Source organism: Cicer arietinum, chromosome 1, assembly GCF_000331145.2.
Source record: "Cicer arietinum cultivar CDC Frontier isolate Library 1 chromosome 1, Cicar.CDCFrontier_v2.0, whole genome shotgun sequence".
In the NCBI taxonomy this organism is placed as follows: Eukaryota; Viridiplantae; Streptophyta; class Magnoliopsida; order Fabales; family Fabaceae; genus Cicer; species Cicer arietinum.
Window position 1 is genome coordinate 51,608,054 of NC_021160.2, and position 14,765 is coordinate 51,622,818.

A 14,765-nucleotide genomic window follows, 5' to 3' on the forward strand; every position below is an offset into this window, starting at 1 on the left:
ATCTCGGGATGTGAAAATACATTTACTACTACCGTAAAATCAAACAATAGCTAAATGTATGTTTATTTCTGTAAAATCTTACCATTATTTTGATACTCCCACTCCGAAATCAAAGATATGCTAAATTATCTATTTTTTATATATATATATATATATTTTTTGAGGATGAAAATAATGAATTTTCTATTTCATACATGCTGACCTTAAAATTGATGCAATGTGTAGTATTGACTGGTGAGAGTATAATCATAAGTCATGATTTGATTCGTTGAATGTGTCCACATTTATTCACAGTCGCTCTTCTCTTCCTCCGACGAAGATTCGTGGATCGCAATTGGCAATTTTTATAAATAAATAAAAAATAAAAAAAGAGAAGAAGGCCAATCACTATTATGCTTAAATAATTTGACATTTTATTTTTCTTCTGAATCTCATTTTCCCTTATCCTTCATCTCCACCACATAACCCCAACTTTTGTTCTTGATTTCCTCATTCATTTATGTTCACACATATACACAATAATTTTATACTTAAAAAAACAGAACCATTGTAGCAAAGACTAAGGAAGAAGGTTTTAACTATGGATCCAAACTTTGTCGGAATCGACAACCATGGTAACCTACTACTTGTCTCTGATCCTAATTCAATCACTGATCCTTATTTATATCTACCCGATGTGGGTCCACTTGATTTTGATCCGAGTTCAAACTCGCTCTTCAACTCGTACCAACTCGTTCCTTCTTCTTCTTCTTCAAATGTCAACAACACTACCACCGATCATTCTTTTGAAGACACTGATTTTTCAGAAACTGTTAAATACATAAGTCAGATTCTAATGGAAGAGGATTTTGAACAAAAACCTTGTATGTGTTATGATCCACTTAGTCTTCAACACACTGAGAAATTTTTCTTTGATGCTTTGGAATCAAATTTCCCTCTTTCACCTAATCAACACCCTCTTGATATTCTTGAAATCCCTGATAGGAATTGTTCAACTACTTCTACTACTACTGATTCTGGAAACAGTTCTAGTTCTAATGACTTGAAGCCTCTTTCTCCTGATACACCAGTTTCTGGTACTGATTTTGCTTTCAATTCAATTTCTCATGTGAAGTCTCAATTTATTGTTCCTCAACATAATAATAATAATAATAATAATATTAGTGATGGGGTTTTGGATTTGGATTCTTCTGAAACTAAGATTTTGGCTCAGAATATATTTAGTGATGCTGATTCTATGTTGCAGTTTAGGAAAGGGTTAGAGGAAGCTAGTAAGTTTCTTCCTAAAAAAACTCAGCTTTTTACTGGTTTGGAGAATAATACTAATAGTTTGGTGTCTCAAGAGGGTAAGGGAAAGGTGGGGGTAATTAAGATGGAGGGTGGTGGTCTTAGGGGAAATTCGAATTCAAATTCGAATAATTGGAGTTATTCGAATTTGAATTCACATGGTTTGTTGAAGAGTAGAAAGAATCACGAGCGACAAGGTAGTGATGATGAAGAAGGAAGGAGCAACAAGCAGTCTGCAGTTAGTGTTGAGGAGAGTGAAATATCTGAGATGTTTGACCGGGTTTTGCTTAGTGTCGAAAATGTGCCGCTGTGTGCTGAAGAAAAAGATGGATCAGTGGTGGAGAGTAGTAGCACACAGCATGGTGAACTGGATGGAGGGAAGGCGAGGTCGAAGAAACAAGCGAGGAAGAGGGAAACGATCGATTTGAGGACACTTTTGGTTCTTTGTGCACAAGGTGTGTCTGCCAATGATAACAGGACTGCTAATGAATTGTTAAAGCAAATTAGGCAGCATTCTTCTCCATTAGGTGATGCATCACAGAGGTTGGCTCATTATTTCGCGAATGCGATTGAAGCACGGATGGTTGGTGCTGATACTGGAACACAAATATTCTATATGAGCCACAAGATGCTAAGTGCTGCTGATTACTTGAAAGCTTACCAAGTTTTTATATCTGCTTGCCCTTTCAAAAAGTTTGCACATTTCTTTGCAAATAAAATGATTATGAAAACAGCTGAAAAGGCAGAAACCCTTCACATCATTGATTTTGGTATCTTATATGGTTTTCAGTGGCCAATTCTTATCAAGTTTTTGTCAAAAAGAGATGGGGGACCACCCAAGCTACGGATCACCGGAATTGAGTATCCTCAAGCTGGGTTTCGACCAGCTGAGAGAATTGAGGAAACTGGCCGGCGTTTAGCTAAATATTGTGAGCGTTTCAATGTTTCCTTTGAATACAAGGCCATACCGTCACGAAACTGGGAGACCATTCAAATTGAAAACCTTAACATTAGGCAGAATGAGGTTGTTGCTGTGAACTGCTTGGTAAGGTTTAAGAATTTACTTGATGAGACAATTGAAGTGAACAGTCCTAAAAATGAAGTTCTGAAGTTAATTAAGAAGATAAATCCGAGTATATTTGTTCAATCAATAGTAAATGGATCCTATAACGCCCCTTTCTTTGCCACGCGCTTCAGGGAGTCGCTTTTTCATTATTCTGCAATTTTCGATATGTATGATACTCTCATATCACGTTCAAATGAATGGAGATTGATGATTGAGAGAGAGTTTTTGGGTAGGGAGATTATGAATGTTGTAGCATGTGAAGGTTTTGAGAGGGTTGAGAGGCCTGAGGCATATAAACAGTGGCAGGTTCGAAATACAAGGGCTGGTTTTAGGCAGCTCCCGCTGGATAAGGAGATAATGACCAAATTTAGAGATAAATTAAGAGAATGGTACCACAAAGATTTTGTCTTTGATGAAGATAACAACTGGATGCTTCAAGGTTGGAAAGGCCGCATTTTGTATGCTTCGACTTGTTGGGTGCCAGAGTAATGATATGTTACCGAACTCTTACAATCTTGTTTGCGAATTCATATTGGGTTGAAGGTATGATTTAAAGACTCATTTTAGACTTCTAATCTTTCCATTGCATAATTTCGGTTTGGGTTATACACTTATAATCGTAGTATTACTTGGCTGCTAATCAATTGAGTTAGCATGTCACATTGAAAAAACTTATTGTGCTCATTTGATGGTTTCAGGTTCAGATATGGCTGCTATGCTCTATTTGCTTAACCTTCAGGTGCACGATGAATATTATTCCCAGCTTTGCACCAATTAACTCCATATAATTGTGGCAGAACTTCTTGCCAGATTCGCATCAAATCCCGCAGTTACAAGAGTGCCTGATATAGTAATAGTGTCCTTTTTAGGCTGTTGGCAATTTAGCATGCCTGCATTAATAATAGCAATCAAAATGTTTATTTTTTTAAAGATTTTTTCCTTCTCTGACCAGTATGTCTATAAATAAGTTGGTGAAAGAAAAGGTTTTGTAGGATCTGTTGTGAAATAGACTATATACTAAGTTGACAAGTTTGTTTACTTTGGAAATAGATGACTATTTTACAGTTAGTTTTACAATGACAATTCTTTCTTGTTTCTGTCTTTGAAATTTTATTTCATCACCACTTATTTGAAGCGCTTTGATTTTCAGCTTTAATTTGATAATTCTTGCTTCTTGTTTCTGGCTTGTAATGGTAACTTCATATCAATTATCACATAAGCTAAAGTTCTACTTGGAAACTGACGTTGACACATATATGCTTCTCGAAACCTTTTTTTCATGCCTAAACTTGCACTGCCTAAGGTGGAGTCTTAACATCCTAAAAGAAGCTTAATTCAGCTCCCACTTTATTGGATTCTATACTTTGCTGTGATGCCGTTTGGTTGACAAATAGGGTATATTCTTCAATTAAAAGATATATTCCAGTAGGATTGAGCATTGACCTTTGGAGCTGGTGCCAATATATGCTTGTTTTCTTCCCAACATATATTTCCAATTTCAATTACCTGTGTATGATTCTTTCTTATTTATCTATTTATGTGCTGAAAGTGTTGAATTGAAGTATATCACCTTGGTTTGGACCAGAGTTTTTTTTCTTCCATTCAACGTGATTTAGTTTTCTTGCTTACCTTTTCAGTCTTTGTTGTGTTCATACTGTGAATTTTTGAAATCTGCAATCCTGAGATTTCCCACTGAGTGGTCTCTCTTCTTGACTCAACACACTAGTGGTAGCATTTATCCATTGTCTCTGTGTAGAGTGTAGACTTGATAGCACACAATACATTGTTTCTTACTTTTCTCTTTTGTCATCAGAAAATTAATAACTATTATTGATTGATCTGGATAAGGATTCCAACTTCCAAGTAAAGTTTTCTTCTATTACCGTTTTGTTTTTACTCTTTAATCCAGAGTTTGAACATCCTAAATGAAACTTAATATAGCTCCCACTTTATTAGATTGTGTACCACCTATACAATAGCAGTGGAGTATGTGGACCACCTATACAATCAATAACATGAGTCAACATAAATGTAGTATAAATAGTGATTTTATTTTTTGTATATTGGGTAGCCTCAGCAGAAACCAAAATATACTATCATGATGTGTCCATTCACAATGAAAAAATGATATAATTTGAAAATAGTGAATCATCATCATTTTGTCCGTTCATTCACTTGTAATGTTTGCCCTAGGTTAAAGCATAAGAAGTATTTAATAGAGATATTTTTCGTAGTGTTTAATTATTAGAAATATAAATATGCTTTGTTTTATAGTTGGTTGGGTGGATTGGCTTTATTAAAACTTTAATGATGGATTCGTTCGTCCACTTTAATAATATATCTGTAGTGGGACACATGTTACTTTTATCAACTATAGTGAAAGATAAAACATTGATAACGACGGAGTGAGTAATTTAATTTGGATATTAATAAAGTTGGTGCAATGCAGTGCAGTGCAGTTCAGTTGAGTGCAGTTAGGTGCAAATGCAATCCATATTGCAAACTCATGTTCCCGCAGCAGCCGCGCCCGCCATCTCTTGAATTTCATCATCATCATGTATTGTAGGACATATACTCTCCGCAAAAATAATTAAACCTTTTTCAATTTTCAATGCAATAGGAGTATTTTTTCTTATTATTCTCTCCGGTTAATGAATTTGACTCAAAGAATCACGAATTCATATACTTAGGACCTCGTGAGCCATTAAATCCATAATTGAGATTATTTTTTAAGAATCGAGAATTCGAGATTGAACGCATTCATAAAAATGTAATATTTATTTTTATTTTATAATTAAAAATAACAAACTTTATTTTGAATTGTTCCTTCTCAATTGTAATAAATTTAGGTCTTTAATTAATACTACACTTTAAATAATTGATAAAAATAATTTTGTAAAAATATCATTCGTTTTTCATTTAAATATTTTTTTAAATATATTAAATATATGTTCGACGATTAAATAAATCAATTATTATATAATAAATAAAGTATTTTGTACATAATATTATCTATCACGTACTCTATTTGGAATGAATTAATAATAAAATTTGATCAAATTCTCTTTAGAATAAATTAGAAATAAAAATTAATCAAATTATGTATATTAAAGAAATGTAATCTGTCACATTTAAATTTAATCTAGGAATTTCAATAAAAATAAATAAATTCATCGAATAAATTATCCTCTATGTCTAATAAAATAAGAAGATATATAAAATAATATAATTTGATTTATATATTATCAGTTTAAATATTTTTTACATTATCAATCAATCACAACTATTAAATCAATAAAAATATTTAATTTTTATCAAAACTATATAGCAATCACATTAATATTTATAATACACAGACAATGTAAATTTTTCTACACTCACAATATATAGCAGTTAAATTCTAAATATTAAGAATATATTTAGTTTTCAGTTTCTAACTCTAAACGTTGTATTGTAAATAAATAAAAAATAAAAAAATTGACATTATGTTTGGTTCATTATAAACTACCTTTCATTAAAATTAATTTTGACTTAAATCCACGTTTAACTAAAAGTAACATAATTGATACTTTACATATAAAAAAAAAACTATAATTGATACTTTACATATAAAAATACGTTTGATTGTCCAATCTAAAAAAATATTTTTGTAAAATAAAGTTTGAAGTAAAAATTTCAAAATATAAATTATGTTAGATAAAACTCAATTTTATCTAAAAGTACCTTTATAAAATTAAATCCATTTAAAAATAAATTTACAAACTTTAATCCATTTAAAGTAGTTTAGAGATATAATTATTAAATATAGACAACATTAAATTAGATTTTCTCATATTTTATTAGAAAAATATAAATTAATTTTGTTTATATTTATCGGAGAGAGTAAAATTTCTTAAACTCTTCATAATATTTTATTTCACTTTCTTTTTTTAGCTAGCTAATGATAAAATTGCTCCTCTTAAAAATGAACACAAGTTGATGTGTATGTATTCTTTTAAAACTTTTCAATTTATTTCACCTAAAAAATATCTTGTATTACTTGGACAACATTGAAAATTCTAGCTATCTTTTCTTAGTTAACATTAGTTTGGACTATAAACACCCATTTTATAAAAGTGAGGACTAAATTTTTTGTACAAGACTAAAATAAAAAAATTATATTTTATAATTTTTTCTTTTAATTTTATATTCACTTTATTCATATAAGCTAATTAGTATAAGTTGTAATTATTGACGGTACATAAAGAAAATCTTACTGTCAGTACATTTATGATACTGATTAAATAACTAAGATTAAAACAGTATTATAAAGTTTATCCAAAAAAAGAAAAGTATGTTTTAATAAAAAATTATTTGTTCACTATTTTCTTAACCGGTGCTCTTTTAGAAGTTGACAAGAATAGTGATGTGGTGTTGGTTGGCTTAAGAGACTTTATTTTCAAAGGGAGGACTAGTCAAGATGATAAATAATTATTTTTAGCATAAAAAAGGGTAAACAAAACAAAAAGAGCAAGTCCCGACAAAAAACATGTTACTAGGGGCATGTATCTGGACGGATCATTCAATGGGTCATGGTTGGTTGAAGTTTCAAAAGGGATCACATTATTTTAATAGAAAAATTAAAAAGTTTCCATTAAAATTGCTTTCTATATCTATGATACGTTGTTGCTGTCAAGTGCTTGGGGGACGATTTTCAAAATAGTGGAACCAAATAGAACACTTTAAAATTAATAGAATGTTACGACACAAATGTTTTATTTTAATAGAATTATGTGTTTCTTAATAAACACTTTAACACTTCAAGTTAATAGAATGTGCTTTATAGAATTATTTCATTTGAATTAACTTGTGAATTTTTTTAATCCTTTCTTAAAATATACTAGTATTTCTTTGCATCAAGTAGTGTATGTTGTTCTATAAACAATTTCCCGATACAAGGAATGGAAAAACATTTGTATATGATTTTAAATTCTACCAAAATCCAAACTCTAAATCATTTTATTTAATGAGCAAATTGAATTTAAAGAATTGTTGTTCTATAAACTATCATGATAGGCTTGTAGCGCATGCACAATTATATCAAGGAACTCCAGAATATATTAAAGGTGATGCATGAATACCATATTGCATTGATGCATGCTTTGAGATATTGTGCAGTCATTTTTCTTTTATTATTATTACGATCTTTGTGGAAGCATAAAATTTTATCCAACAAAGTTAACAAATGTAGATGAGAAGTTAACTACTCCCATCATGGAATGGAATCATTTGGGACACAAGAAATTAACATTGACCACTTTCTAATGCATTCACATTGAATTCAAAATTGAAGTCAGTACTCCACATTATATGACAAATGACTTGGGGAACAAGGGTTCACCTGCATTTGACACGTGTACACATTTGACTATTTCATATCTATATGATATTTATTTTATCTCTCGTGTGTGTGACAGTAACAGCTAGTCATATACTTAGCACAAATACGATCTTGCATTATTAATTCAACTATTTATATCATCATCATAAAATAATACAAAAAAAGGTGTTGGCGGCTATGATACTCCTTCCTTGCACCTTCCTTAGCACAAAGAATGGATCATTTATTTAATTCCTTTTCTTTTTTGATAACAGAATCATTTTTGAATTCTATATAACAAGGTATGACCCCAAATCATCCAACAATGCCACTCACTCTTCAGTTACATAGCAACATCTCCTAGGTTTGTCCCCAATTATATTTATTAGGATCTATCATTTTTTTTACTCTAATTAATTCTTTTTCCTTCTATTCTATTATATGATTATTATCATCCAACATAGTAGCAGCTGTTTAGTTTTCTGAATCTTGTTTTCTTGTTGTTATCAAACATATCAATACTATATTTTCCTGTTCCTGTTATGGTTCTGGTTCTGTCTTTGGGTTGTTGATTGAACAAAGTTTCTTGTTCTATCTTGGCTTCTCAGAAACAATCTTCCAATATATCCTTTAAAAGTCGAAATTTTTTTGGTTCAAATTTGGTTTAAGCTTTTCCTTCAATATGTTTTCTCCAAACTCCTTTCTGCATGATTTTGGTGATCCCAACTCATTGAATCCAATAACAAATGGGTTTGAGTTGGATGATTCATCTTCACCTTCTTCAATCATAAGCTCAAATGAAGAATCTTCATCAGAAGTGACTAGATATTCCAACCACATCCTCGGATTCATAAGTGACATCCTCATGGATGAAGAAGATGAGTTGGAGCGCAAACCTTGTATGTTGCAGCAATGTTTAAGACTCCAAGCAGCCGAAAAATCTTTCTATGATGTTCTTGTACATAACTATCCTTCATCTTATGATGATAGCACTGACCCAGATGTAAATTTTGGTCGAACCGCTAGTTTTGAGAGCAATAGCAGCAGCTGCACCACTGATAACTCATGTGAATCTGATTCTGTCAACCTTGTTGGCGAATTTGACTGTTCTTCTTCACAGCTACAAAACTCTTTATTAGAAGAAAAAAACTACTATAATGTTACAGAACCTGATCCAGTGGTGATTGAATCACAAGCTGCTAGTGCTAGCCATTTTCAAAATGGAACATGGAATTCTATTCAGCCAGTGATGGTGGTGGAAGAGGTTTCAGCTTCAGTAGTACCAATATCAAGAGAAAAGAGAAGTCATAAGATGAATGATGATGATACTTGTAATGAACAAGAGGGAAGAGGTAGTAAACTTTCAGCTAATTTCTCTGATGAATTAGAGCCACCAGAGATATTAGATGAGGTGCTGCTTTGCCAAACAGGAAGGACTCAACAACACCAACCGTCGTCACAGAATGTTGATTCAGGACGAAAGGCAGCCGCAAAAAATTCGCGTTCGAAGAGAGTGTTGGCCAACAATGCTGCAGCTGTGGATTTGTGGACTATGCTAACTCAATGTGCACAGGCTGTGGCAAGCTACGATCAAAGGAATGCAAATGAGCTGCTCAGGCAGATTAGGCAACACTCTTCGCCTTTTGGTGATGGACTCCAGCGATTAGCTCATTACTTTGCTAATGGTCTTGAGATAAGATTGGCTGCCGAAACGCCTTCGTATATGCCACTTGATGTATCAACTGCTGGAGATATGTTGAAAGCTTACAAATTATTTGTTACCGCGTGTCCTTTGCAGAGAATGACAAATGTATTGACAACTAAAACGATTTTTAGTCTAGTGAAGAATGAGGCAAGTGTTCATGTTATTGATTTCGGCATTTGCTATGGTTTCCAATGGCCCTGCCTCATCAAGACTCTGTCAGCAAGACCTGGTGGTCCTCCGAAGCTTCGAATTACAGGAATTGAGCTTCCTCAGCCGGGATTTAGGCCTGCAGAGAGAGTGGAGGAGACGGGGCGGCGTTTAGAAAACTACTGCAAGAAGTTCAATGTTCCATTTGAATACAACTGTCTTGCACAGAAATGGGAAACTGTCCGGCTCGAAGATCTAAAGATAGACAGAAATGAAATAACTGTTGTTAGTTGTTTGTACAGACTGAAGAACCTGCTGGATGAAACTGTGGCAGTGAATTGTCCAAGAGAAGCTGTGTTGAAGCTGATAAGGAAGATTAATCCAAACATCTTCTTCCATGGAGTTGTCAATGGAAGTTATAGTGCACCGTTTTTCTTGACTCGGTTTAGAGAAGCACTTTACCACTTCTCATCAACGTTTGATGTGTTTGAGGCTAACGTGCCTCGAGAAGACACGCAGAGGTTGATGCTTGAGAAAGGGTTGTTTGGAAGGGATGCCATAAACGTTATCGCGTGTGAGGGGGCGGAGAGGGTTGAAAGGCCTGAGACCTACAAGCAGTGGCAGGTGAGGAATAGGAGAGCTGGTTTCAAGCAACTCAGGTTGGATCCTGAGTTAGTGAATGATACCAAAGCAATGATGAAGAGGGAATACCATAAAGATTTTGTGGTTGATGAGGATGGTAAATGGATTTTGCAGGGGTGGAAAGGGCGTGTTTTGAATGCTTTTTCTGCTTGGGTTCCTGCTTAAGCAAATGTCCTAAAGGTGTCTTGTAGTATATCATATGTAATCCACTCCTAGGCCTGTTGAAAACAATGTAATGAACTTCTAATTTTCTATTTCTCTTTCTCAATTGGAGTTTTTATTTCAGATATTGATGTTGAATTCACTTCCTAGATGGAATAACATGACAATCTTTTTTTTTTTTTGTGAAACACAAATTTACTACTAATCATCAGAAAGACAAAAGTAATTAAAGGAAAAGACCAACAGAATGAAACAAAGATTAGGAAATGGCACTAACTCATAAAAGGAAAAAATTGCAGCTAATCTGACAAGAAGTAATGGACAGTATTCTTCTTAAAAGTTACTACTACTTGATAGATAAGCACACCTTCATTGAGGTACCATGATTTGCTCTGCAGAAACAAGTTAGCACTTACAATCTGGACCTCAATTCTGTACTATAAAACTGTATTGCCTCCTTTTTCTTATTTGTTGTTAATGATCAGATATTTCCAAGTTAACAACATATCAGTAGTAGGAACCATCTCAAAAGGCCTTCAATAAAAAAGGTCGAGTTCCGACATACTATATACCGCAAATCTAATAAAGGTGAGACTTTAATGTTCAAATCCATCCTTACTTTGATTGTGGCACGACCTCCAACCTTCTGTTTCAAATGTTCACATAACTGTCTACAAATTTAAGAAGTATATTAAGTCTAAACTATCGGATTCAGATTGGGTGCAATCAAAGCACCATGCAGTCATTGCAGTCCAATGATCATAATCGTTAGATAAAATTAGACAGTTTGTATCTCGAGTTTTATTTGAAATGTGATTGGCTAAATTCAAAATGTAGTGTTCAATCTTGATCTAACAACCATCAATACATAAAGGGAATCATTACATGACATCCTTTACATGGGTGGTGCCTGTGCCTGTGACTGAGGGTGTGGACAAGAAGCTCAAGATGTATTTTCACGAAAATGGATTACATTTCAATTTTAACTACTTAGACTTTAAATATCATAGTAACTAAAATCAAATTTCAAAAAAACCAACAATTTCTTTAAACTTAAAATCATGATGCTTAAAAAACACTGACAAGGTTTTCTGCACTATAAAAAGTATTGAAACTAAATCAGGTACACCCTGAATCGTTGGAACAAAATGTGGATGTGATTATAACAAATAAAAATACTTGACTTCTCTAACGTGAATAATATCTTTTAAATGATAAATTGTAACATTTTAATCATTGATTGATAAGTTATCGATTGAGAATTTACATCTCCATAGTTTGTCATATATCTATATATATTTTATCAGAATCTCATATGTTGATGAAATTGAAATCAATGCTTCAAACCTTAAACTTAACCTTTTAAATTACACTCCTTACCTAAGAGAAGTTAAATCTCATAGAAAACACCCTAATAGAACAACAAATACAGACTTAAAAGCACAGGACCTGAAACAAAATCAAACCTAGCCTAGTTTGTGTATGAAATACAATGATCAACAAACTCATCTATTTTGTTTGACACTAGATGATCTAAGAACATTCCAGTCTAACTTATCTCCAGATGGTTTTTTGAAAGAGCCCAAACTATTGTTTGACGATGATTGTCTGTTCCCTTGATCATTCTTGGGTGATTTGTTAGGGTATTGTGCTTCATGAATTACTTCAGACTGTTTCCTTTTAACATTGGCATTAACTTCATGACTGTTTTGGTTCATATTAGCACGTTCTGTACCTTCTGCTGAAGAGTTATTTTCTCTGAAACAACACAAACAGAAATAAATTTATACTGGGTGAGAGGAAATATTCTCAATAACTGTATGTTAATGTTAATAAAAGATGAAGCAATGAAGTATATTAGAAACTAAAACAATAAACAGCGAATCTTCTGACCCTTGTTGAGGGGAAGAGAACAAAATCAGATATCTATCTACATGGAAGTTTAGACAAAGAAACCCACCTAACAGACACATTTGCATTTTGATTTCTAGAAATGGTAGTTTCGGCTACTGGCTGATGAAGTTTTACTTCTTCCTCATTTAATTTCTATAAAGGCAAGACTATGGCATTAGAATTTATAATATGATCAAAGGAAAAAAACAACACACACACAAGATATCGATTGACTAGGACTATAGGTTAAAAGCTTAGAGAGTTTTTTATCTTCAAACTCACGTCTACAGATGGATTAAAACTTTGAAATGACATTCGACCTTTAAGCGCTCCAGGACGGGGATCACCTTCCACTATGACCACACTACATATATGTAGAAAGCAGGGCAAATTAAAAAAAAATAAAAATTGAATGATATAGAAAGCAAATCAACAGATGAAGAAAGTAATTGTAAATAAAGAGACAATTGTATCCCAAACTTGTCAAATGTCAGTAGATATTGATTTATAAAATTATAATAATTATTTAAATTTTGCTACTCTATTTAGTGGGATAAGGCTTGGTTGTTGCTACTCTATTACATATGATTCGCTACTGCTATTTAGTGGGATAAGTAACATTAGATTCATATTCCACCAGTGGTTCCTGCACACCATCTCATAATTCAGAAAAAAAGCCTTACTAATTAATTGAAAATAACCAATCTTTCAGTTAGCAGGAATCAAGAGAAACACATTGCGTAATCCTAAACAACATACAGAAAAAAATTCAATTCAAACTCTGAATGTTGAAAAGAGCTAGCCTATATAACCAATACTAGATATGAATACATCACAAACGATTGCAATGAGGAATCTCATCTAACTTTCAAAAACATTAATCAATATATACTAAAATCTAAGTTACCAATAGAAAACGGAAAAAATCCCTCAATGGGTTTTGGGAGATAAGTTTTCACATGAGAAATAAATCATAAAGTTTCACTTGACAAAATTTACATAACAATATTTAATTACAGAGAGAGGTAAATACAAAATTTTCATATAACAAGTTAGAGAGGCTAATTATTAAATTCTGAAGACCGTGAGTTTCAACTCAAACACTAAGTCATAACAAAAACAAAGTCAGCAGAAAATCAAGCAGCGGTGTTGTCAAGCGCGGAAAATAACAGTTTATTCAACGCAGAAAATAACAGTTCATTCAAATTTTCGCAACACATGAGTGCTATGGCGCCGCCATAGTCACTATTTCACAATATTTTGTACTTGATAGTGTATCACAAAACAATAGTTGTTCGTTCAATTTCCGCTTTATAGCATCTATCTAACAACACTGGCAAAGAGGCAAGGAATTCAGAACCCATCTGCATTAAAAATTAAAACATAGCACATTATTTGGACATGTTAAAGAAAAATACCATTTTTTTGAAACTGTAGATGTTGAACCCAAACTGAAATCAGGTTTGACTTCTTCTTCTTTCTCAATTTTATCCTCTTTCAGAGCTGCCCTTTGCATGAACTATTCAATATCAAAACAAAATAAAATAAAGAACAACATCATTAATTAGTCTACGAAATCTTCACTATCTATATTAAATTAAATTAAGCGAAAGAGGGAAAATTTCTGAGGAAAAAAAAGGGTCCGTTTAATTCAACAATAACAATGGTTGCGTTTTGTTGCTTACCTTCAAGTTCTTCAACGTGTTCGAAAGCTCTCGTTTTGACATTGTAACCGCTTCGAATTTCTTACTTCTTCTTCTTCTTCTTCTTCTTCTTAACTTAACACTGCGACCAGCAACCTTAACCTAGCTCCTCAAAATCTGATTTTGTTTTCGCTGCTTTGTAATTATGGTGTCTGTTCATTCTGCGAAATGACCAAGGTGTCCTTCTTAAATAAGAAAGAAAAAGAAAAATAATTATATTGTCGTGGACGGTGGATACGTGTGTAGATTTGGACCGGCCCATTTCGGCAATTTTAGTTCGACCCAACTGGCCCTTAATTTCAAAATTACAAAGGAATTATGAATTGTTGAAAATAAAAAGGGGTTTATGAATAGTGATAATGTCTAACAACAAATATTAATTTCAATGACACTTAACTAGTAGTTGAACAAAATAAGAGTCCTGTCTATTAAAAAATAATTTATTCATTTTATATAGCTTTTAAAGATATAATAATAATATAGTTGAAAGTTTTGAATTTCTACTTATAAAAAAACATCCATGTATTTATTTTAGACCGACTCTTGCGTTAATATGAAATATCAAAGTTCTTTACAATTCTTCATAAAATATGTGTGTGGAATTTTTCCATCTTGATGCTAGATTTAAACCGTATTTAGTGTAATATTATTGAAGAAAAAAAGTCCAACCACTGAATAATGTGAATATGATTTAAAACAAAGACTCTAGCATGCATACCATGTTATATGTACTATTTTAATTAAAAAATGGATGCATATAGAAAAATAAATAAAATGTATAAACTTACACTTCTTCCTCTC

At 32.5% G+C, this 14,765-nt stretch overlaps 2 protein-coding genes across 2 annotated transcripts; one reads left to right on the top strand and one right to left on the bottom strand.

Moving 5' to 3' along the window:
• The first annotated feature begins 353 nt into the window (after window positions 1-353).
• Window positions 354-10,491, top strand: LOC101504630 (uncharacterized). Its single transcript, XM_004486936.4, has 2 exons — window positions 354-2,838; window positions 8,382-10,491. Exons 1-2 carry the CDS (start codon window positions 581-583, stop codon window positions 10,369-10,371), a joined length of 4,248 nt encoding a protein of 1,415 aa, XP_004486993.1. The 5' UTR covers window positions 354-580; the 3' UTR covers window positions 10,372-10,491.
• A 1,193-nt stretch (window positions 10,492-11,684) lies between these two features.
• On the bottom strand, window positions 11,685-14,129 carry LOC101504301 (uncharacterized). The gene is made up of 5 exons (XM_004486935.4): window positions 13,947-14,129; window positions 13,680-13,780; window positions 12,544-12,625; window positions 12,329-12,414; window positions 11,685-12,126 (listed from the first exon to the last, which is right to left on the bottom strand). The coding sequence occupies exons 1-5, from the start codon at window positions 13,986-13,988 to the stop codon at window positions 11,874-11,876; spliced, it is 564 nt and encodes a 187-aa protein (XP_004486992.1). The 5' UTR covers window positions 13,989-14,129; the 3' UTR covers window positions 11,685-11,873.
• Window positions 14,130-14,765: the final 636 nt, after the last annotated feature.